At 31.5% G+C, this 27013-nt stretch overlaps 1 protein-coding gene across 4 annotated transcripts in view; it reads right to left on the bottom strand.

Moving 5' to 3' along the window:
* The window catches only part of Nep3 (Neprilysin 3), a 105178-nt gene that overhangs the window by 41509 nt on the left and 36656 nt on the right, over positions 1-27013 (bottom strand). For all 4 annotated transcript variants that reach the window (XR_010880469.1, XM_067267986.1, XM_067267987.1 and 1 more), the window contains 4 exons: positions 17554-17681; positions 16502-16720; positions 4868-4984; positions 4020-4255 (listed from right to left, as the gene is read on the bottom strand). Coding sequence is in view for 3 of the 4 variants with exons in the window: in XM_067267986.1 (XP_067124087.1) it covers positions 4020-4255; positions 4868-4984; positions 16502-16720; positions 17554-17681 (700 nt within the window). In the remaining variant the exon portion in view is untranslated. The remainder of the gene's footprint in view (positions 1-4019; positions 4256-4867; positions 4985-16501; positions 16721-17553; positions 17682-27013) is intronic.

Here is a 27013-nt window from a genome sequence, read left to right as displayed (position 1 = left end):
GTTTAAGTTGAAAAAATTCACTCCTATCTTGGTTTTACGAAGATAAGAACACAATCACTATAACTTGTACAAAAATAATTTAAATATTAAGAATTTATAATAAAAATAGAATTAATAAAAATAAATTTTAAAAGAATTTTTTAATTTTAACAAGACAACTTTCATAGCTAACAATTAAAAATTGTTATAAACAATTTAAAATATCAATTCATCCATTTTCTAATAAAACATAATAGAGAAGACACCATCAGTTCCATAAAATAGAAATTATAGATCTGATAATGAGACTTATAATGTCTCAAAACACAGTTTCATCAACCTTCATTAAAATAGCTCTTGATGTTTTGACTTCTAATGACTCATTAAAAAACAAATTTTTCATTATAAAATTCCATTTCACTTAATATTCTTTAACTCAATTTAATGAACCATTTCTTAATGGCTCTCTGCTGTTTTATTGGAAGATATGATTAGCTCCTTAAAAAGTTCATCATAGCTTTTTGACATAAAACATCTTTCATGACTAGTTGGGTAGCATATGTAATGTGGCTAAACTAAAATTGAAACAAGAAAGAACTTCAAATTATACAGATTTAGAGAATTTTTTTTATTCATTTGATTTAAAAATATAAAAATATAATTGAAAATATACAAATAGATGGTGTTACAACTAAACAAAAAGATTAGCTTGCATCTGATTTTAACTCAAATGTAAGTACAGTAAGACCCCACTTAACGCTGCCTGAATTAACGCTGATTAAATATAACGCAGTCTGCTCGAAGCCTAGAAAAGCAGCTCAAAATTTACAATAATTCAAATTATTTTGGCATTTCATTGGTTCGTATATAATACGATTATTCTCAAACACAAACTAATCAACAAAAGGTGACAATTCGTTGTAGCGCTGTTCTTTCCTTAAATCTATGTTTTTTTGGTGCAATTTTGGAAAAAATATAACATCACAGATGCCATAGGCAATATCAACTTTGCTTGGCAAGAATTAACTGATGAATGCACGCATGAAGTGTGGAAGAAGTTATAGCTGAAGGTATCGAAGAATTCTCAACCTAGAGAGCCTGTCGCTGTATCGTTAAGTTGACCAAATTGTCAACCTAATCGATACAGCAGGACTAGGAGATGTAGACGAGCAGGTATTGAGGAATTACTGCAGGTTTCTGGTGAAAACTTTACCAATAATGACCTTCAAGTACAGGCAGAACAAGGAATTCATGTAGAACTGAAAAATAGTGATTCTGAAAACAAAGAATCCAACGAATTTCTCTACAGATTTCCTTAGTAAAAGTTTGATAACAATAACCGAAATCAAATCGTTGATCAAATTGTAGCAAATGATCCAGATTTTGAAAGGAGTGCAAAAGCAAGACGAGGCATTTTGGATGAGATCTCTTGCTAACCGACATTTGCTTAAGGAAAGAGAAAAAAGCAACAAATGAAACTACATGACTTTATCACAAAAAAGCAAGAATTTCAGAAGAGCCAGAACCTTCATCACAAAAAATGAACTTTACATTTCTATCTGCATATGTTTATATGTTATGTAACATATATTATTATGCAAATTAATATAAAATAACTTAAAATTAAAGTAAAATCTGTTTACTTTTGGTCATATATTCTTCTTTCCCTATTTACTCTGTGTTAAAATGACCTCATTTAATACTGTTTCATTTAGTGCTTTGTTGTCTAGGAACGTATCCCACATGTTAAGCGGGGTCTTACTGTATTATTAAAAGAACAATGAAGCAATTACCATCCAAAAGTTCAAAATTTCTTTGTCTGAACAGTACATAATAAAAACAGTTTTTTAAAGTCCTATATTTTTAACATACTCAATACACCAGATCTGTATTAAACTTTTTGTAATCCACTGTCTTGATTTTAATTTAATAAGCCATTAGAGACTTAATGCTCCAAAATCATATCTTTAAAATAATGACAAGTTTAATGATTCATTAGCATTAATGTTTGATGAAAAATTTTCAGCTGTTAAGCAAGTTTAATTCCTCTGTTAACTTTTCATAAAGGTTAATGAAACTGGCCATTAATCTGAATAAATTAATCACTGCTTAAAGTAACTGTTTAAAACTATAATAGTGATAATCTTTATAGTTTTAAATATGTTTTTCTTAATAAAAATAATGATACTATAATAATAATGATTACTATGTAAATTTTCACTTCCATTGTTAACATAAATTCTTGCAATTTCTTGGATGTTTAATGCTAAAATGTGTTTACATTTTACACATAAAACGTAATGTGACGAGAGGAGATTTCAAGTTAACCCCATTCCACATACATGACATCCCCATACAGGATGGAAATTTAAGTAAGGATTTGTAAAATCTTTCTTTACTTAAATTCTTTACTTAAATCTTTCCTTGTCTGTCCTGACGCCAGTTAGGATAAATTTTACTCACATCCTAACTCGCAAATTTATCTATCTTATCTTCCAAGTGGTTAAAGATATGTTTAAACTTGACTGGAATTTTAGGAGGGTTTACAAGATACATTAAATGACATGAGATTTGTGGTTTATGTGGGCTGACAATGGAAGTTAGGCATAAAATCAACTGACAAATATGATAAGTTAGGAGTATATCTGTCTATTTATTAAAACATAACTATAATTATCATTTATACATAAAAGAGTACATTAAATTAAAATAAGAACAAAATAAGAAGTATCAATATGAATACAAATGAGAGGACTTCTAATACCTTACACTAGACTGGAGAGAGAATTTACATAACAATATCATATTATCTAACGTTCACATACATCTGTGGTGAAGAGTTGAGAATCCTTGGAAACACAGATGTTGGAAAACTGGGAGAGGGATGACTAAAACATTGGGCATTCAGCAAGGGCACCAAAACAAGAACAGTGGCTCAAGCCTTGATCACTGAATGAGAGTATCAAAATGAGAGCAAGTTGGAAGGTGATCTCTCACCTTTTATGCTAAATCTCATCCAATATACTCATTGGTAGATCATACCATGCTTCAATGTATGACAGAAGTCAGGCAGTCTGGCGGATAGAGGAGTGAGACATTGCACTTGAACTATCACTTTCAGAAGAACTAAACTGTTTTTCTCCGTGAGTCAAAGGAAATACTTCCTTTAACTCTGATAGATCATTTTTCTATCAAAAATAATTATAAAATATTATTTCAACAAATTCGTTAAAATATCTCCCTTAATTCCTGATTCTCACAATAAGAACTTTTAAGTTCTTATTGTGAGAATCAGGAAGTTCTTACACTATTTTTAAAATTCCATTATTAATAATGTAATATTTAAATTAATAAATCATTTTTGAAAGTAGTTAAATATATCACTTTAATTTATAAAATTATTAAATGATCAATTATTTTAAAATTATCTATTTAATAATTATCTTAAATACTGGTAAGTTATTTTAAGTAAATATGCTTGAAAAGTTAAACTATTATCAACTATTCACCATGGAAATAAATCAGAAATGCTTATGCCCTATTTTATGCATTTACATTGAATGCTCCCTACTTCTGGTTGAGATTTTTTCCTCTCACTGTAGAGCATTACTAGACTGGCTTCTAATAAAAACCAGTTTTTCTGAGTGGAAAGTTCCATGTGTCATTCTATCTCCTATACTATGCAATATTAGATGAAAAAGGAGTAGAACAATTAATGTATACATAGAAAGGTTTTTGCATATTGTCTGCAAATGAATGATGGATTATGTTGAATTTACAATTGTTGTCTTAACTGTCATTTCTCAACAGAGTCCTATTTCACATAATCATATTTTATTTATTCATTCACATTTGTTGTGTCCTGCAAATAAAAACTGTTACAAACTAATTCTCAAAAAGATTCAAAATATTTAAATAATTGAGTGATTTGGTTACTTTCATTCAAATTAACTCATCACTATTCTTAATTTTAATAATATTATTGTGTATTATGTAAAATTTCTAGTACTAAATCTTTTTATTATCAATTATACACTTACATTTTCCCTTGAACTGATGATAAATAATCTATAACAAGAGAAGACATATTTCCAAGGTATTGTGGAGCATATACTACAACTTCTTCCTCTGCGCTAAGTTTTCGATCAACGGAAGCAAAAGCAAAATTGAAATATTTTAGCCAATTAATAACAGGAGCTAATACTTGTAGCTGAGCAATTGTCATCTTATTGTAAAGCTGCTCATCATCTCTTCGCTCTTCTGCCGGAATAGTTATCTATTTAAAATTATTAGTCATTTTAAAAAGTTATAATATAAAAACAAGTCTACTTTATAATTTATAAAAAATAATATCTATTGATGTTAATAAATAAGTTCAAATTAAGTAAGTTTTAAAAAATAAATTTATTTTCACAGTCATACTGATCTCACTTAAATCTATATTCTGAAATGAAATCAAAATGACTACAATCCATGAAACTACTGGTTAATAATTTTGAAAAGATGAACTTTTTAAAAAAGTCATCTTTACAAAATTAAACCATTTGCCTTTTTATAAAAATTATTTTTTAATAAAATGTCATAATAAAATATGGTGCGACACACAATTTTAATTTAGTGCTAAAGTGTTTTAGTGGTTTTAAAGAAATACTGTTTTAAACAGAAAAATTTCTCATAATTCAATAAAACTAATCTTCTAAGCTTTTGTTATTATTTAAATTTTGTATTGTAGTATAATTGAAAATTATTGAACTTCGTAAAGATCCCTTTAATCTCCTGTTCAAGAGTCCTCACCAGCTTTTTTCTTACAATTCTGGCAAATACATTTTTTAACTAAATAAATAATGGGCTTTGCTAAAAAATAAATTATAACTGCTTATTTTTTTACCATGGCTAACTTGGTTTCAAATTTAATAACTTCTTTCATTTGTCTTCGTGTTGCATTTTCTTCACCACCTAATAACACTCCAACCTTTGTCATGTAAGTTAAATAAGCATTCAAAACCTAAATCATAATGGAAAATAAAAATTTATATTAATTATTACTAAATATAAAATGTAATATTTACATAGATTATGATTTTAATGACATAAATAACAATGACATAAATTTTTTTTAGAAAATCAGGGAGAAAATAATTTTATGTCATTTAATGGACATTAAATTTTTCCTTGACATGATATATATAAAACCAAGCCAAAGTTATAGCCTACTAGTAATCAAATAATAGATCTAGATTAACTATCAGGCTAGAATTGGCTAACTAATTACACAGATATTATGTAATTTAAACTAAAGATAGATGGTTAAGCCTGTGGTGTTACTACACCATGTTTTATGTTATATTTGTTTTCTCTCTCCCTTCCTGTGTGTGTATAGTATAGTACAGTGTTTCTCAAACTTTTTGGACCGCGACCCCCCTTCTGCACTTAAAAATTTCAAAGAACCCCCGAAGAATAAGTATGTGTCGAAAAACATCCCGGAGGGAGGGGGTTAGGCTCGTATTTAAATATTATTTATATGTGCAATTTATTTAAGTAAAAATTATTTTATATATTTTTTATTTCTATTATTTCTAAACATGAATCCATAGTAAATTTATAAAATATTTGAAAAAATTGATCTGGCATCAATTTTTCAGCGACCCCCAAATATTTTTCACGACCCCCACTTTGAGAATCACTGGTATAGTATATATGTTACAGTAAAAACCCGTTTTTAGTGACAATGCGTTTTAACTAGTTGAAACTAGTTTTTACTGGAGGTCATTGTTATAACCAGTTTTGTCTAGTTAAAACTAGAATTTACTACTGTACATGTTTTGATTTTAGATAAAACTAAAATCAAACATTAACTTTTTAACTTTTAACATTAGTTAAAACTAATTTTAGCTACATAAATGTTTGGGGAAAATAAATAAAGTGATAATTGGGATTAAAACATTCGTATTATTTAATACGATATTTATTGAAAATATTGGTCACACATCTGTGTTATTAACATTAATTAACCCTTTGTCCCTGAAAGCCAGGGTACCGATCAACCGGTACCCTGGCTTTTTAAGCAAAACTTCGAGGGTACCGATTCATCATTACTTTGGTAAATATCGATTTTTGTAAAATTTATTAACAACAGATATAATCTCGTTCGATATGAAGTGAATAAAGTATAATAATTCATTATATTAGTTGATAGCAGTATAAAATTTTGATTTCAAACAAATGTTTGATATAATGTGCGATAATTTCACAACAATAATAATACGTATACATGCATAAGTGTTATATCGAATTGTACAAAACAATATTCTACGTCTTTCTGGCTCAGTGCCAGCAAACAACTATGTAACTAGACCAGTAGCGTAGTGTAGTGGGGGCAGCAGGGGCGGCCCGCCCCAAGCGGCACGTTTAGGGGACGGCAAAATTTCACAGTAAATAATAATATCTTGTAAAAATTTGAACCTGTACAATACACAATAATGATGATTGTTCTTGCTGAAAAGTTCTTTAGAATTACTGTATATTTTAGTCTTTTAAATTGAGATACCTAAATAAGGGGTGGCGAAATTTTCTTCCGCCCCGGGCAGCTGACACCCACGCTATGCCACTGAACTAGACAATGTTAATTTTCACAAAATGTTACAAATTATCAAGTTTATGTGTCAGTTCTGATATATATTATTTTTTTTTCTTATAAATTTTTCTAATAAAATGCATTGAAAAATATCGTATTTAAAACTAAAGATATTAATAAATGTAAGTGATTTTTTTCATATAGATATAATGATAATTTGATTTTTGGTGAACTTTTAAAATAATATCACCTGACTGACCTATATTGCCTTAGGAGGGATCGCAAAATAAACGTAAACAAGATGTCAGGGGAAAAGGGTTAAAGCGATACGAAATTCATCATACACTATAGGAACGTGTTAGCTGAATGACCTTGGTCGAAACAGTTTTTACTAAGCCACTTTGTTAAAACCCGTTTTGTCTAGTTAAAACTAGTTTTAACTAGACAAAAACTTGACTAGCAGTAAATTCTAGTTTTAACAATGACATCCAGTAAAAACTAGTTTCAACTAGTTAAAACGCGTTTTCACTAAAAACGGATTTTTACTGTAAACATATATATATATATATATATATATATATATATACATACATACATACATACAGGTATACCTCGAGTTATGTCGCTCTCGAGTTACGTCATTTCCGATTATACGTCGTTTGTCAAAAAAGTATATGGAAAAATAAAAGAATTAAGTTTTAAGTCATTCTATTCGACTTTACATCCATTTACCAGAAATACTGAAGTCGTAATATCACTAGAAAAGCGTTAAAAGCACATAAAATCATATTAAAATATGTACATTTACAGTAGATGTAAATATAATCATCATAAATCCTAGAGAATGAAGCATGAAAACATCTGTGTTTCTGTGTTGTCATCTTATTTAGTGGTCTTTAAGTGCTCATTATTGGCGTTTCCTCCATTATTGGTGTTTAGTTATGACGTAAGTCAAAACTACGACTTACGTCATAACTACACAAGTAAATTCAACTTACGTCGCCTCTCCTGGAACCAATTACCGACGTAAGACGAGGTATACCTGTATATATATATATATATACTATACACATACAAGAAGGGAGGAGAGAAGCAATATATATATATTGTATTTCTTTTTCATTTATTCCCTGGTTCATCTTTTACATTTCTCCTTTCCATATTACTGGTCAGTGTACCCTGGATGTGTGGTTGGTCACTATAACAATGGAATGGCAGGGGGCCAAATCTGGATTGGTCAGGTGACATTTCTGTTTCTGGAGAGCATAGACACGACAAGGAGAGAAATCTTATCTTTTTGGTGGAGATCATCCTGGGTGTGTGTTTTCAGGAGAAGAAGCGAGATGACAAGCCTAGGTAGTTGTGAAGATCGACAAAGAGCTAGGAGCTGGACCATATGTGCAATCCACTTTCATTGGAGTTGTGTCAGGTGCAAATAGCAAATGTTAATCAAAACTTTGAACTTGATGATAAAACTGAAGATTTGAAAAATTAGTTTCCCAAATGAAGACAAACATTTTGATTGAAAGTGATCAGCTTGCATAGAAATATTGTACAGTGTGTAGTACTGCATGTGTAAGACTTCTGTTATGTTTATAAATCTAGGTCATATGTTTGTACATTTATATTCGTGATAGAATTTTTGTTGTATATATGTATATATCTAGCTATAGTAAGTATAAAATATAAAAGAAGTGTATATAAACTGTTTATTAATGCCCCCATTTTGTTACATGGGGAACTACAAGCCACCATCCTGTAGTTAAAATTATGCAATATCTGTGTAATTAAATAAGTTCTAGTTCTAGTCTGATAATAATCAAATAATAGAGCTGGATTAACTAAGTTTTGCATTGAAAATAGAATAATTTAAATTTGTAAAATTGAAATTTTATTCCTCATTTTCAACAACATTTTTCTACTTGCAGGCCTAGGAGCGCTATTTCCCCTTTGAAAAAGTGAGAAAAGTGAGTTGAAATACAGAAAAAAGTGAATAAAAAGTGAGTGCAATAGTGACAAAACAAAGTGAAAACACAGAAGGAAAACTCAGCAAAATAGCGGTAAAAATTGTTATTTTCTTTTTATTCTGTTATGGTTAAACACATTTTAAAAATTTCTGTATATACTGTAATATAGTAGCCACTCGTTATATCGCGTTTTTTTGGTCCCCCAAATTTTAAAAGCATTTGAGTCAATTAATTTTAAATTACCAATTGCCACTGAATTTCTATTTGCAACGAAATACGAGAAAGAGCTAAATATGCAGAACAGGTGGATAGATCGATTGTCATTTGTTTCCTTTTGATATAAAAGTTGTTTATTTATTAGTTTTAAGTACAGTCTCCTCATTTACAAGTTTCTGTGAATTCGAAATTTCATACCTTTATGTGAATTAACGGTATTGCGTCAATTCACATAAAGGTGTGAAATTTCGAATTCACCGCATAATGTGTAAGGAAAAGATCTCTCTAATTCTGAACGAAAACTTTAAAATTTTTATACAGTAGTAACTTTATTTTGCTTTTTAGAGAATTTTTACTCTAATTTTATAAGTTTTGATGTTCTATTATATATTCAATATTTATTTTTTTAAATTTTCAATTACAGCATTTATAATTTTTATTGAAAAATATAAACTACACGAATTTCTAATAAGCGATTTATATAGTACTGTATAATAAAATCGCAATTGATGTTTTGTTTTTATATCGACAGTATTTGTCTTTCAATGTCATTGTTAAAGAAACAATAATGCTAAATGGGCGTTCATGGTTTCGATGTTTACGTAAACGTCAATTAATTCGATATAACCTACGAATAAAATTCAGGATTGAAAAACTAAGCTTATTTTATATCAGAAACACTTGCTGATGAAAGAATAGCGATTCCATAGCATGTATAATCTGTTCAGTAAAAGCCCAGAATTTTTATTACTCGGTTATATCGCGTTTTTTTTCTGTCTCCCGATAACCAGTGGCTTCTGTATTTCAAGTAAACCATGAATACTTGAAAAGTCTTTGGCTTCTGTAAATAATCAGTCATGAAAGATGATGTTCTTTTATTAAGATTATTCTGCATGTTATCAGCTTCCTTCTTTTTCGCTTCCTCTTGCTTTTGAACACTTAACACTAATAAGCATCACACGTGCTGCTTGTACTTCATTCATGTTCTTGCTGTTAATAGCCTTCTCCAGTTTTTTTGTTTGCTGCTTCTAACAAAACTTGGACTGTCGCATGTATTTCATTTTCTTCTACATTTTTCTGGTTTAAACTCAGTTGCAGTTCCATAATCTTCATGTTACGAACAGCTTTCTTTTGTTGTTCTTCAAAACATTTCTGTGCTCTTTTTTCCGTTTCTCTTATTCTTTTAACTTCTTTTCATTTTCCAATCGTTCTTGATAATTTCTATGCACCGAGGAAGCTAACTTCAGTCGTCCTTTGTAATAGGTACAAGGTGTGGGCTTTGGTCATACATGTTCAGTCCCTCCTTAACAATCAAAAGTGAATTAAGCATTCTTTCCAACACTGATGCTCTATCAGGAGAAAGTGCCCGGCATAAAATTGATCCTCTCTTTCATGGGAACGGGATTTTCGATGCTGATTTCACTAATTTGGCTATTCTCGGATATTTATCATTATCAGAAACTGTTTATTTTTTAATGCTTCGAGATGTGTAAATATTGATTTCAAAATAAAATAATAAATCTGAAATAAATATACAGTACTCCAAATAATATAAGTAAAATAATATTTTATTAATGATTTCATAAATAAAAAGGAACTTTTTCCTGCAGATGAATAAAAACCAACATCGTTGCAAAGTTGTTAACCTTTGGGAAGCGTGTGAAAATCTTTCTCACAAGCAATTACGTGTTGTACTTTTTACAACACTTCGAATATTTTAATTTATTTGGTAAATTTTATATGTAAATATGAATTTACATTTTCGTTTACTTTTTTAGTCTCTCAATTAATGCACAATTATAATCGGCATAAGAGAAGATTAAAAAATGGATATTTCACAAGCAAAGTAATCACACATTTTATGAAAATAACACTTACTATATGGAATAATTATACTTGTAGTCAATTTAAACATACATTTATGGGAAGATGTAGATGTGATTTAACGTTAACAATATGCTATGAAATCATTAAAGTAATTTTATTAAACTCAAGTTTATGAAATTATTTAAAGATAAATCAAGTAAAAAAATATTTTTGTAAACGACAACTCCATAACCCGATTGTTAATTAAAACCAAATAATCTGCCAAATTATTGGGCTATAACCAGGATAACTAAATGGTCAGAAACGAAATCTTTTTTAGTGGTAGGAGGTTACGCTACTATCTCGTGTTAATTTTAATAATTATATATTTTGAATTTAAAAGCGGCAGCAGTGTTGTCAGCTTGAGAGATTAATCCCTCTGCGTAATGTGTTTTCCCCTGCAAAAGGACTTTAGTGATTTTCTTAGAAAACAGCCAAAACCGCAGGGATGCTTAGAATACTTATTTTTAAACTCTGTAGAAGGAAATGCAATTCGGATAAGGTAGATTTTGGCGAATAATGAAAATATGGCATGAGTACATAACTTTACTCAACACTGGCTTCTGAATTTGTAATGAGAGGGATTTTTTAAGTGCATAAAAGATTTTTTTAAATACGTTAAATAAATTTTTGTTTCCTATAACCTAACGACACTGAGCGGGCAGTTGCAATTTTGAGTCTGCTCAGGGCCGCGTATTTTCTTCTAAAAAATTCTATTCCGATAGTCCGATAATTCGGCAATTCGTTTGGCTTTAAAATTATTTTTGGTTTGTCCCACATCTTAATTAAGCACGTGAAAATGACCAAAAAAGTGAGAAAAGTGAGAAAATGACCTGAAAAGTGAGAAAAGTGAGGATACTTCAGAAAAGTGAGTACAAGTGAGAAAAGTGAGCGACTCCGAGGCCTGTACTTGTGACTATATCAAATCTTGCTACACCGAAAGCCATCATACTTTCTGTAAAAATTCCAGTGAATCATTGTTGCTATATTGTTATGTCATTCAAGATAGTCAGTTTTTGCAATCTTCTTTCAGTAGCTTTATTATATACTTAACAGTTGCTTCACTGTCTTTGCAGAGGCAACACTTGGAATTATGTAATTTTTCAATCTGTGTTTTAATTGCATTTGTTCTTAGTACTTGTTCTTGTGCTGTAAGAATTAGGCCTTCTGTTTCTTTAAGTTCCCTTTCTTAACCACTCCCAAGTTCTTCTATTATCAACTTTCCCTTCAATACTCCTAAGGTATTGGTTATGGAGGGTTTTATTTTTCCAGTTATCTCTTCATGTTGTTAACTGCACTTTTTGGTACGATTCCTTTGTTTCTTTATTTTTCAGTAAGGCAGCATTCTTAGCTTTTTCAGTATTTCTTCTTCACTTTCTTTTATGTATTCGAATAGACCTCTTTTCTTCTTCATTTAATCTATATCAGTCGTCATCTTCCTTTATAGCATGAAAAATAAAATCTGTCAATATCACTTTGTGGATAGGCATGATTAATTTTCATTATTTTCATGTATCCAGACTCAATTTTCATTATTTAAATTAATAATTATCATTATTAAATAATGAAAATTCAGTCTGGGTCCAGTCAATTATGTCAGCAATATATTGTATCAAAAGGTACTACCCAGGTATTTATTGCTTTAATTTTATTTCCACCATTCAGCTTTGATTTTAAAATTTTCCTTACCTGCTTAATATATTCTTAGTTGATTTTGCTTTACACTTTATTGTATTTGATGTTTTCTGCCTGCAAAATACTCAAGTATTTGTAGCTTTCTTCAGGTGATAAGTTCTTTATTTCATTGCCTTTCAGTATTTTTATATCTTCACTGATTGCAAGCTTTCTTCTCTTTATCACTAAGGTTGAACAGTTACCTAGTCCAAAGTCAATTGCAATATCATTATTAAAGATCGTGACAGTGATTAGCAGAGATTTCAATTTAAGCTGTACTAAAGATGGGACAGCTTTGTTGGTGTTTGCAAAGTTGATAGCCTTGCCCAGTTTTCTTCAAAATTATTGACAGTGGAATAATTGTTATAACAATGAACAAAGATGAAAGTGAATCCCCTTGAAATATTCCTCTGCAAATGTTTACTTGGCCTACTTCTTCACCATTTATTGTCAGTTGTGTTTTCCAAATTTGCATTGCATTCTTGACAAATTCTTCAATGTAGTTATTAATTCTAATAATTTCCAAGCAGTGAAGCATTCAAATGCATAGCAATGAATAAAAGACTTTCCTGTAATCTATCCAGACTACGTGTAAATTTGTTCTTCACTTGCAATTTTTCAGTATCTTGTCAATGAATAGTTGATTCTTTGTACTCTGCTCTTTTGCTCGTTTACTTTCTGTTCAGGGGGCATCAAGTTATTTCAATTGCTTAAGCAATAAGTATTGTAAGGACATTTCTTTTTCAATAAATGGAGTTTATTGTGTGTAGAAAAGTTCTTTTTCATACTGGGTTCATGCACCCATATGACCCCTTCTCCACTTGTCATGACCTCTTTTGATCAAAACATCAAAATTTCAAAAATTTTCATTTTGTTTTGATATCAAACTGTGATTAGATCACTTGATCCCACAGTTGCAAGTGCCACCAAATTAGAAGTGTTGAATATAGTGACACAGAAAGATGGTGGTCTATAAGAATATTGTTTTGGAAGCTCATTTTATCAAACTGATTACACAATATAAATCTTTATAGAATGTCAATTCTATAGACTATCATTGAAAATATTTGAAAAACATAATTTGGAGAAAAATTAGTGAAAATTTAGGGATTGAGGGTAAGTTGCATGTTTAAAAAGTTGTTTGCCTTCCTTCAGATAACATCTTGATGTGGACTTGCTAAATAATCTGCCTTGTCTTACATTATAAGATTTGCCTGATAAGCTGCTTGTTTTTGACAGTTAATGCTATCTACTGCATTAACTCTCAAAAACAAGATGCTTATCAGGAAAGTTCTGGCTTTATCATTTCACTATTGCAAATTTTGTTTGCTCTCTCAGTTCCACATAGTAGATTTCTTATTACAAATTTCCAGATATTCCAATTATTGATAACTCAAAGTTTTTCAATCCTGTAATATTCCATGCTATTTCTTTTTCAGTATATCAGTTTAGCAAATAATAATTCCACTGTCAACTTCTGTTCACTCTAATAAAGCACTAATTACAGAATCAACAAATCAAGCTTTGCTACCGTATTGATATAATGTGGATCACATAAATAATAACAATATGCTTTAATAAAAACAATTTGATTTATTATAGACACTAATCTATCATTTAAACATAGGAAAAAGAGAATTTTTTTTATATTAACTTTTACCAATACTTGAACAATGATTATCTATTATGATCTAATGTTTCAACTGACACAATAATTAACTTACTTGAACTGTATAGTACATGTAAGGATAATATAAAAGTAGGATATTGCATAACTTTGTTGTATCGTGAGAGAAAGAGATGGAGACGCAAAGAAGGAAGTGATCCTTGCACTTGTTAGACACAGAAAAGGCAATCCTTGTACCTGACAGCTGAGGAAAAACAAGCTTTGCACTTTCCTTCACGAAAGAGGCTATCTTTACATCTGCTGGTCACAGGAGATGCAATCCTTGTACTCTGCTTGTACCTTGTACCTGGCCACAGGAGATTTCTGCACTAGCCAGGCACACAGAGACAATCCTTATACTTTACAACATGGAGAGGTGATCCAAAAACAAAGAAATCAATGCCAATGTCCACCAGCAACTAAGCGGATAAAACCACTGAACACTGGTTGTTGGTTGTGAATTTGTGCATGGCCAACAGACTGGCTATGTGAAGTTTTCCAGGTTTTCTTCATGTTAGCAACACCTAAGTAGAGGCCAGTTTCCCATAAAAGACCTCCTGAAAAGCACTCCCCTCAGCCGATCACCTACATATACAAATAAAACCAAAATTAAAAGCAATTTGCTTCAATTGCTTTTAATGCAATTGCTGTTCATTTTTTGCATCTATTATCTGTTAGGTGCATGCAATGCTTTTTTTTTATTTGACCCCTAAATTTCATTAGGCTAGCTAAATGAGCACAGACATTGTCACTTTGGCTCCACTTTACATTCATGGATGCCTAATTTCTATATTTACATTTATTACATTTTTTGATTCTTCATTGCAATGAATGGCAAAGTTTTATCAAAATCAGCCCATCAAATTTTCAGAACAAACTTAAATCTATAGGACACACAGATGTGCATCATGCAACTGTTAGGATCTAGTATCTCAAAAACAAAGTCAGGAACCCCCATTTTTAATATCATTTTTGGATTCTTCATAGTAATTAATGGAGAATGGCAAAGTTTTATCAAAATCAATTAAACAGATTTCAAGAATGAACACAATTCTTCGCTAACACTCCACATCAATAAATAAATATAACAAATTGTAAACTCTCAAAAATTCTTCGCATATTATGTGCGCCTAACCCTCAATTTACATGGTACTCAAATTGTGCAATTTCAGTTAACATGGTCAGAAAAATGCAACAACGTTTTGTTTTATATAGCTCAATATCATAAAATTTGTAAAGAATTAAATAGAAATAAAAAACAAGCTTTGATAATGGATTTTATTAAAATTGTCAATGTTGTCAGTAAAACAACTAAAAAAGATGGATAAAAAATTTTAGTAATGGAAACAACAATATTTTCAATTAGAAAAGAAAAGAAAAATTGTTTTTTTATCAACAAACAAAGAAAATATTAAATGAGATTTCATTTTCATTATACTAACCAATATTAACCAATATAAAATGATATTGGTTACTAAAAAAAAGGGAGCCCTGAAACCTAATTCTCTATTTTCCATGTAATCTCAAATTACATTTTTTCAGTTTTACATGGAACAAATCTACCATAATTGATTTCATTGAGAATTAGGTATATAATATTTTATAAATTGTAAGGAGTCAATGTCCGATCATTATTTTATGTTTTTGGGAGTTATGTTTAGTTACAATTATTTTACTTATGGGAGTCTTTTTTTTAAGGACAAACTCCTAAACCCTTGTTGTGCAAAAATTCAAAAAGAAAAACTCAAAGATCGCTCAAAGATACTAATTTGCATCGATGGCTGATCCTGTGATGTAAACAAATGTAAATAGGGCAGTGCGGAGCTACACATAGAACCAGATAAAAAGATGCTCCATCTATTCAGCTGGGTGGTGTAGCTTCCGACAGCAATCAGCGGGAAACGTCTACTTTGAGTATTCTTTTTGTGGGTGGAGATTTGAATTGATTTAACTTTATTTAATTTGATTTGTATCTAATTGTAGAATTTATTTAATTATTTATTTTATTGTCGGATTTTTGAATATTTGAAATATATCCTAACATTTGTTATAATTAACCATTGTTTGTTATTACTTTCACTATTGATCAATTGAATAAATATTTTATTGTGAATTTATACTCATATGTGTTTTTTTGGATTATCATTAATATTATTTTTTGGTTTCCATAAAATCCAGGCCTGGAACTTGAATCCTAACTTGTGTAACCCGCCTTTTGCATCACACAGTATGTTACAAAATCATATTTATACAATATTTTTGTTTTGATATCTTCTTTTATGGATTTCCTGTTATGATCATATAAAACGCTACATTATAGTACTATTAAAAAAACTAAAGTACATAGTACTATACTATACTACAATAGTCTTTGTGAATAGTTTTTTTTGTCTATTTTAATGAGTTTTTTCATAATTTAATCACATTTCCAGAAATAGAACTTCAATTTATTATATTAAGCCTATGGAAAATTTCATAACTCATTTAATAACTATTTTCTAGGAACCAATTACGTTATAAAAGAATAAATCTACTGTATATAAATTCTAATTTACTTACTGGATCATCTTCAGTTTTGTTTATATAATAATCTTTTGTTGGAAGACCAAGTCCACCTTGATCTACTTGAATAATATTATTGGAAGAATTACGTTCATCTTCTCCAACTCCCCAGGTAAATAAGCCACCTCGATTAAACAAATTATGCATTGCTTGAAGTGCTTCTTCAAAATTCCAATTTTGAACATCAAAACTATCACTAATATTCCAACCTCCAGTCTATATTTGAATTTAAAGAAAAATATTATATATTTCATTGTTACACTGTCATTACATATAAACATTGTTTTGGTGATTTTCAATGGAAAATCACCAAAACAATGTTTCTTCACATGCTTCAAATCGAATTTTCTAAAAATATTGAAACTGCTAGTGATGAACTTGACTTTACTGCACCTACAGTAAAGTCAAGTTCATTTGATTTTTAAAACTAGCTTTAATTTGTTTTTTACTATCTTTGTTTTTTTATATTAAGTCAGCATGAGGACTTTTTGATTATACCTTGTATATCTTTTGGAATATCAGAATATGCTCTATTTCACTTAATCCTCTTGCAAACCTTGTAACCGGTGCTGTCAAAGTTATACGCGAACGTTTTCGACCCCTCACTAGGTCCTTCTTCAAGCTACACTCTCTTTTTTCGACCGTTGTATCAAAGAATATCCACTTTCTGGATAAAAATTCGAATTATCGAATTTGATAATTTGAATTTTTATCTTTATTTTTATCTTTTATCTTTATTTTTCGAATAAAGTGGATATTCTCGATATAATGGTTGAAAAAAGAGAGTATAGCTTGAAGAAGGACCTAGTAAGAGGCCGAAAACGTTCGCGTACAAACTTTGACAGCACCGGTTGCAAGGTCTGCAAGAGGATTAAGTGGTCACACCCCACTGTGTATAGGTGAATTATGTTCTATTTCATTTAGAGGTAAATAAATGTAATACATTTGGTTAAAATAATGTTGTTAGGTAAGTAGTGGTTAGATTTTATACATTAGATTATATTAAACTGAATGAATAAATTTAAAATATTTAGAAATGAAATTCTTACCTGATTTAACAAGTTCAGCATTGGTTTAGCACCAAGTTGTTCGATTGTCTCATTTTTATCAAGACAAGAAAAATAATAAGTGCGAGCTTTTCTTTCAGATTCACTTTTAAACTCTGATTTGTTACTTTCTGAAATGTAAATGATAATTAAAATTAATGAAAATTAGCAATGTTTTCCATTTATACTAAAATGTTAATGAAAGTTATTAAAAATATACATGACATTCTACTATGCAATGATACAAACTGAAAGAAAAATAGCTTTTTGAAAAATATAAGATTAATATAAACAGGATATTTAGCTATTAAGAACAGAAAAGAAAAAATTCACTTTTATTTTTATAGAAGTTGTAGTATTCATTGTGACAAGAATAAGAAACAGATACAACATAAAGAACAAAACTTTATTTTATACAGTATGAACACAAAAAAAAGGTCAGGTCCCAACTCTGGTGCATTGTTAGTGAATACTTTTATACAACAGTAGTACAATCAAGATCATTACATGAAAGGATCTTCTCAACCACTTTTCGGGAATCCACACACATAGGGTTCAAATCACAAAAGTATACACAAAGATCAGCCACACTTAAAACTACCTTACAAACTATGTTTTTACTCTAATTAATGATAAAAGAGGGAAGAGATTTTAGATAGAGAGAGATAGATTTACAAAAAAAGAAATCTTAGAAAAGGGGTACCCATCGCTTCACATATCATGATGAAACCATCTAAATATACCTTTGCAGTTTTCCTGGATTTCACTGGTATATGTATTTTCTTTCTTAGTTAGCACTAGTTCTCTTTTCTTTTGGTCTTCTGAAAGAGATTTCCCATTTTGAGACTCAAGACTCACCAGCGCTTTCTGCACCGACCATATATCTTAATGGTTGTACCCTGTTGCTTCTCATACTATCAATACTTTTTTAAATTTTATTTTATTAAAAGGAGTTGAGAGGTTCTGTTTAAAAACTGACTTTACCTCTTTCTCATGCTACTCAAAGCCCAGAGCTCATCCTCTGCACGTCTGCCTTCCTTGGGAACTTGACCAAAAAGTGCTGACTACACTGATGTTTGCCCTCAGGGACTTCTCCACTCTATTGTCTAACACTCACATCCACGGAAGTAGGGCAAGGGTGGAAAGTTCTCAAACCCGGAACAAAGGAAAATCAAGAACAAAAGGGAAATTGATAGGCCAGGAAAGAGAAGTAATAGAAAATGAAAATAACATAACTTAAAAATTCTACATGAATAAATGGCATCATGCCACAAAGTAAACAAACTTTAATCATGGATGAAATACTTTTCAGAACTAATCCACTTAAGATCCAAATACATAAATACCATTAATTAATAGTAATCACTTTAATCAATAAAATATAATGTTGATTAATGTCCTAAAGCAGCAATTTCAAAATTACTGAGATCTGTAGTGCTCCGTCACTAAATTATTATTTTTTTGGTTTTTGTAGTTATGATTTGTGTATTGGGTCTGGTTCCGTATCAGGTTTTTATTGTTTGCGATGCCTGTTATTTGTAAAGCGTTCCGTTGTCGCATGCTGCCTTCTTCGGCAACCACTCGCTCGCAGTTGGTCGGACTAACACCACGACTGAAGTGTAAGCCCCGGATGGCGGGTGAATATAAAAGGAAAGTATGACGTGTGCAAGCACCTTTTTTTTCTTGGAGAGTACTTGTCGAGAGGATACGAAAGGAAGCTTCAAGGGACCACACAAGGAGGCCTTAAGTGGAAGGGTGAGCAGCGAACGACGTGCATAGTAGGTGACGATAGACTGTCTTTGTTCCTCGGAATGAAAGGACAATCCTATTTCATCGAGAAGAAGATTGTGACCAGAGTGAAACTTTTGTCGGTTAAGCAACGAACTTTAAGGGAAGTGTTTGTACTCATGTATAGTTCATTATTTTTTTTGTCAGATTGCATGAGATTTAATTATTTATATCGATGATCCCTATGTGTTTTCTTCTTGTATATATATTGTAAATATTGCCATTAGGTTAAGTGCAGTTGTAATTAGTGCACTAATGTGTCAATCGTAGAATTTTGTAAGATATAAATATCACTTTTCACTCCTTGATTGTATTGTGTACGTTTTATTCTTGTACAGCCCTTGTATTCCTCACCAACCTTGGGTCCGAATCTTTGCGATCAATACCCACTACAGATCTACAGAGTCTTTAAAAAATCAAATAATGTTTGCAGATTCCTTCTATCTCATGTATATACATATATGTCAGAATTCTCCATCTTTAATTTTAAAAAAGCTGGTATTGTGACTAAAAGCAGACAACCTTTGCCCCAAAAGCTGATAGCCAAAACTGTAAACAAAATGTGGTGTTTGTCAATTTTGATGGGATTCTATAGTCTAAATTGTACAGAAATAATCTTATTTTGTGTTTTTTTATATAATCTTATTTAACAATTTATTTTATTTTAATGCACTCATTTTATACTTTTGATCATTCTGCAATTGTAATACCCATACTATCAAAGATGATGAAACAAGTGGAAATACTTAAACATGACATGGACTATCTTAGATGTTTTTTGAAGGAAGAGACTACTCCTACACATTAAAATTAAGACAATCAATAAAGAATGTTATTTCTAGACATGCAGTGTGGAAAACTGAGAGGAAAATAATTAATTATGTAATTAGATTTAAACATAAAAACTGAAGTAATTTAACATATCAATTAAGGAAATTACTTAATAGAAATTCTTATAGTTGTAATCCATTTGTAGGAATAGCAGATAATTATAAATATAAGAAAGAACTAAAATTACATAAGATTTTTTCATATCTACATTCGAAAGATAAAAATGACTGGATAAATAGATTAGTAGTGAATAAATATAATATAGTGATACCTAAATATATTCAGAATTTCTTGGCATTGGAATTAGAACATAATTTACCATTAAGTCACGTGTCAATTGATATTATGGGAGAGTTGGATAAAAGTATTAAGGATATATTTATTAAAAAATAAGATAAAGAAAACTTATTATCTATAGTTTTTCATTGTTTAAAACAAAAATTTAAAAATAATAATACATATAAAAAGGAAAATTATCAACATAAAGGCATTATTAAAAATATAATAGAATTTTTTAAAGAAAACAAATTGTCAGTAATTAAAGCAGATAAAGCTAAACAGTTAGTTATAATAAATAACCAGAATCTAATAAGTAAAACTATTGAACAAATAGATAACAATAAATATATAAAATTGAATAATAATCCATATTGTAAAATTAAAAACGAATTAATTAAAAAAATTAATGAAATGTATAACAATAATAATATAAGTGATACAGATAAAAAATTTATACTTAAGTTTAAAAATAATAGAACACCTTGTGAACTCTCTAAGCACGTGGTCTGCGGGTTTGAAAGAAAGGGAATAACACCCAAAAAAAAAGTAGAAATGAATAGTCGGTGGAAGCGTGTAATTGAACAAACAAATGTTTATTGGGGACGAAAAACACAATTAAATATTAATACACGACTCAATCACGTAATCCAATCGCGTTACAATCTTAATACTATCCGATTATCACCCTCCTAAGTTTCCTTCTCTCTACGCAAGGCCCTATTTTTCCCGACAATTATTACGAAACTAATGACAGAATTAAACATCAAGTATAAGTTGGAGAACAGAATATACAACTAAATATACAAACTTTCTCTTGTAATACAAAAATCATTGACAACGGTCATACTACAGTTAGTTCTCCTTGTTGTTTGACAGTAATCCCTTATTCATTTCGTGTAATTCCTAAGATGGAAGTGGATTCCCTTTCAGCGCCGTACTTCGCCTATCCTGTGTCCATCAATTCACCTCCGCTTTCTTCTCCTTCTAACGGCCCGCCACGTCTTCAGGTTGCTAACCAACAAAAGTCCTCATGAGGCAGTCACAAGACCAAAACAAAAAAACTTTTCGTACATGGGTTACACGTGTTTTTATATCTTCCTGCTAGCTGACGTCACTCCGCTCCACAAGACCCCACAACGGGCCAATCACCACACGAAAGCCCAGCCAGCAGGTAACTGGTGGTATCACAGAAGGAAACAAAAAGGACCCATACAAAAACATACACGCGACATGACATAAACAAAAAAAAAGAAAATAAAAAAAAACATATATATATATATATATATAATAGCTGCAAAGCACTACAACCTGAACTGGATATTAGGTTAAAAACTCATAAAGAAGAAAAAAAATATAGACCAACTGTGGATTTTCATTTTTCAATATTATATAATTTAGAACAATATATAAAACAAAGATTAATGGAAATACAGTATTCACAATTTACTATCAAAGTATAATGTAGAATAGCAGTTCTTAAATATAAGGGCCCTAACTTCACTTACACCCCAAATATAAGGGCACTAGGACACTAATTCTTCTTATGTGGTTACATATCGCTACTTTGGAAGAAAACAAGCATAATTCAAAAAAGTGCGATTTTTCGGTTATGTCATAATCAAAACGAAAATGTACTAAGTTTTAGAGTAGGTTTTGATAATTCAACACTGACATAACTGCTCCCTAGTGGGGGAATACACAAGTTACTTTTGTGACACTCTTACATATAAAAATTTACTTCATTTTCGTTTTGATTGACACATTGTCTGTATTCAGGAATTTTCTCACAATATGACATGTATTCAATATAGTGGCCTTCTGTAGTGTGATGTATGTGTTTCTATTCAATTGTAATGTGCCCAGGCTTTTGTGTAGTGTGTGTGGTATGACACCTGTAGAGGAGAGAACAACAGGTACAATAAGCACCCTATCCATCCTCCACAGATGCCTTATTTCCTGGGCGAGTTCTGTGTACTTGCTAATTTTTTCAGTACATGCGTTTTGTATATTGTGAGTGTTTGGAATGGATATGTCTATAATGTATGTGATTTTATTGTGTTTGTCAATGAGTGTGATGTCTGGTCTGTTGTGGTAAATTGTTTTATCTGTGATTATGGCTCTGTCGTAGTACATTTTGTGCATGTTGTTTTCCAATACTGTCTGTGGAATGTATTTGTAATATGGTTCGTGGATGTCTACTAATTTGTGTTTCCTTGCAAGCTCTTGGTGTATTATATTTGCTACTTGATTATGTCTGTGTAAATAATCTGTTTGTGCCAAGAGCTTGCAACCAGAGGTGATGTGTTGTATAGTTTCTGGCATGATGTGACATTTTCTGCATGTGTCATTTGTGAGTGTTGCATCTTTGAGTATGTGTTTTCTGTAGTTTTTAGTATTTATGACCTGATCCTGTATGGCAATCATGAATCCTTCCGTCTCCCCAAAGAGGCATCCCCGAGCTAACCAGCTGTTTGACGCAGTTTTGTCAACAAAATCCTGGGCCAGATCGTAAGGATGCCTGCCATGGAGTGCCTTTCGAGCCCACGATTGCTTAATGGTGTCTATGCTTTTTATATGTTGTGTTGTGTCCATATGATGTGAGTGTAAGTTTAATGGTGTGTTATTCGAGTCTGCTAGAGTTACTGCTTTATGTAATTGTGATGTTTCTTGTTTTTTGTAGAAAAACTCTCGCAGTGACTGTATTTGTTTGTAGTGAAGGTTAACTATGTCAATCAGGCCACGTCCGCCATCTTTACGTGGAAGGGTTAATCTTTCTGTGGCGGATTTAGGATGATGTTGTTTATGCTTAGTAAGTGTTGTTCTTGTTTTCCTTTGGAGTTGCTCAAGATCTGTGTGAGTCCAATGTATAACTCCAAAAGAATATGTGAGTACTGGGATGACATATGTGTTTATTGCTTTAACTGTGTGTTTTGCATTTAATTGTGTTCTGAGAATAGCATTTAACCTACTTTGGTATTCTTTAATTAATCTTTGCTTTATTTGTGTATGTTCTGTTAGTTTGGCCTGTTGGAATCCTAAATACTTGTAGAACTCGCCCTCTTCCATGGATTCAATAATGTCTCCATTTCCAAGTGCAAAATCTTCTTTCTTCAGGATTCCTTTTTCTATGTGAACTGTTTTGCATTTATCTAGGCCAAATTCCATTTGTATGTCCTTGGTGTATGAATGTGTGATTTGTAGGAGTTGATGAAGTTGTTTTTGTGTGGATGCATAAAGTTTTATGTCATCCATGTACATGAGATGTGACAGTGTAAACTGTGTTGTTTTTTTGTGTCTAATATTGTAACCATATTGCGTGTTGTTTAACATGTTGGATAATGGGTTCAGGGCTAAGCAGAACCAGAGAGGACTCAAGGAATCTCCTTGAAAAATTCCTCGCCTAATAAAAATTTGGTTTGTTTGTATGGAAGTGTTACTAACCCTGAGATGTAGTGTTGTTCTCCAGTGCTGCATAGTGTTTTGAAAGAATGCAATGAGTGATGGATGTATTTTGTACATGTGTAGGATATGTAGCAGCCAACTGTGTGGAACACTGTCGAATGCTTTTCTGTAGTCTATATATGCCATGTGTATGTTTCTGTGTTGTCTGTGTGCTTGCCGTAGAATGACTGAATCTATGAGTAACTGTTCTTTGCATCCCCTGTGGTTTCTACGACAACCTTTTTGTTGTTCTGTTAGAATGTCGTGTTCTTCAACATGTTTGTATATTTTGTTTGCAATACAGGATGTCAATAATTTGTAGAGTGTTGGAAGACATGTAATTGGTCTGTATTGTGTGGGGTCTGTGGTATTGTTGTTTTTAGGTTTCATGTAGGTGATGCCCTGAGTAAGAAAATTTGGCATGTCTTGTGGATTGATGATGATGTGTGTTAGATGTTTAGCTAGTTCCTGGTGCAGTGATGTGAACTTTTTGTACCAGAAATTGTGAATGTTGTCTACACCAGGTGTCTTCCAGTTGTGTGTTCTGTTAACAGTGTATTGGAAATCATGTATGTTTATTTCAACACAGGGCATAGTTGGTATGTTGTGCAAGTTTCTGTTCTCCTCCTCGATCCAGCCTGCATCAGCATTGTGCGTGACAGCACTGGACCAAAGAGAAGACCAATATGTTGTGAGTTCTTCTTCTGTTGGTGTGCCACTGTGCTGTGTATCAGTGTTTGCTTTGTTATTGATTTGTCTGTAAAAGAGTTTTTCATTGTTTGTAAATAATTTATTTTGTTGTTTTCGTAGTGTACATGTTTTGTATCGTTTGAGTCTACGTGCTTTGGCAGCAAGTTTTTGTTTTAGTGTATCAATGTATTCTGTAATGCGTGTGTTGTGATGTTCATGTTTTGTGTGTGTTTTTATTTTCTTGAAAATGTTTTTGAGCTGTTTCCTTAATTTGGGTGTTATGTTGTTTTTAGTGTATTGTGTCAGCTTGCCTAATTGCTGTCTAATGTCATTTATTTGTATTTCTATTCTTCTCTGCCAGGCAGGCTTGTGATAGAATTTTGTTTTCTGTGTGTTTGTCTGTGATTGTACTTTCAGCCCATGGTGTGTCACTACTGTGACTGCCCCAGCATAAACTAATGTATGAATGTCTGCGAGTGTAGAAATTGAATGAATGTAGTGTGGTAGTAAGTGAGTGTTTACGTAATTTAGTGTTTTTCCTACTTCCTTTGACGTGTTGATTTTTGGTATTCGTGGTCGTTGTGTGGGATCTGTGCCTGTATATTTAGTGAGTGTTTCCTGAAATATATGTGAGAGTGTATTAACTAAATCCATGTCTATGTTATCAGTGATGGATGAGGAAATGTCTGTAGTATCATTAGTGGTAATTGTTGTATGTGTGTTATTATCAATGCTTGTTGCTGGATTATCCTGACAGGTTACATGATCTTCATTAATGTTAGATGTTTCTGTCTGTTGATGTATTTGATCAGCAACCTGTTGTTTGATAAGTTCAAGTGTTGTTTGTGGAATAAGGTTGTTGTGTATAATTGTTCTTTTTTGATCAACAACCCTTTGTTCGGTGACAGTGAGGTGAGGATACTGTTGTGTGAATCTATGGTGTAGTTGTTGTCTGTATGCTGTCATGTTTGTTTCGAGTTTTGTGATGGTGTAGTAACTACGGATGATAAACTCGTTCATTTCTACTGTCCATTTCATCCGTTGGCGTGGTTTTCCAGCCTTTGTGGTCTGTGGATGCATTGCCACAGAAACACCAAGGCTGGGTTTGTTCCTCACATCTGTTGAGGGCATTGCAGTAGCCATGCTTGGGCCGGTGCTGCTTTCGCCACCGGTAACCAAGGGAGACTGTGGCCTATTTTTCGAACGTGAGCCTCTGCCTAACCCACGAACGCGGACCTTGTTAACCCGGGCGACGTCCGAGCCGGTATCACACTTTGATCTAGTTATTACCATAATAAATATCTCCACAGAATGTGGGTGTGGTCACTCTTAGCTTCATTTCTCCCCATAGACCTTACTGGCATGGGTGTCCCTACCAGGAGCTTATGCTCCAGCCTGCATTGCCCTATGGATCAGTAAAATTACTGGGCTCTCCCACCACGACCAGGTGGTGACCACGGGAGAGTTATTATTATTATATTATTATTATTATTATTATTAAAACAAAAGTATAACATGAAACAACACTTAAAAGATTTCAAAATTACTGCTGGAAATACTATCTAGTAATAAAATCCATACCTTATATAAATGTCCAACAAACAGAATTTGTATAACAAACATTTTCAGTTTATTTTATACTTTTATAAACCTGAAGCAGGTTTATAAAGTAAACTGAAAGCATTTGTTATACAAATTCTGTTTGCTGGACATTTATATAAGGTATGGATTTTATTACTTTAAAGATTGATAATTGGAAGCATCAGTGAAAAAAGCAGACAAATGTCAAATACAGTAGACACACATACAGCACCGTTGAAAAAGCTAATTGTCCTTGCAAAAAGTGGACAATTGAAACATGACAATCCACACTTTGAATATGCCCACATATGTGATTGCATATCAACATATCATTATTGGAGAGGTATGAGTCAACATATAATGTGATATGTCCAAGCTTGTTGACATTTTCAACATCAGAAGCATCTACCACAAGCACCTGATAAACCTTTTAACACCATCAGCATTGATTTTTTGGGGTAATGTAACTTTATATAATGTAATGGAAACTGCTGGATCAGTGGTCAAAGTAGCAAATTTTCTGATTAGACACATTATACTGTGAGGTGAATGAGCGAGATACATAGACAAAGAAATAAAAATAAAATTTATTATTTCACTTGATGCAATACAGGATTCTTTGAGGATGCCAACTAACACCTCTCCCACCAAATAATACGCACAAGTAATCACACGAAAAATGGTACAAGATTGATTCCTGACAAAAATTCCGCATGATGACCTCTACCCAAATTAATCGTCTAATTGTCTAAAATTATACATAACTTACAGCTAGGTGTTTACGACTAATTATAACTAAAAAATTAAATACCTTCTAAAACCGATAACCGGTGCGAACTATTTTTCGAAATGG

Source organism: Centruroides vittatus, unplaced genomic scaffold (genome assembly GCF_030686945.1).
Source record: "Centruroides vittatus isolate TY-2023 unplaced genomic scaffold, ASM3068694v2 contig_3127, whole genome shotgun sequence".
NCBI classification, from domain to species: Eukaryota; Metazoa; Arthropoda; class Arachnida; order Scorpiones; family Buthidae; genus Centruroides; species Centruroides vittatus.
Note: the sequence above shows the minus strand (reverse complement) of the source record. Positions and strands in the feature narration are given on the sequence as shown.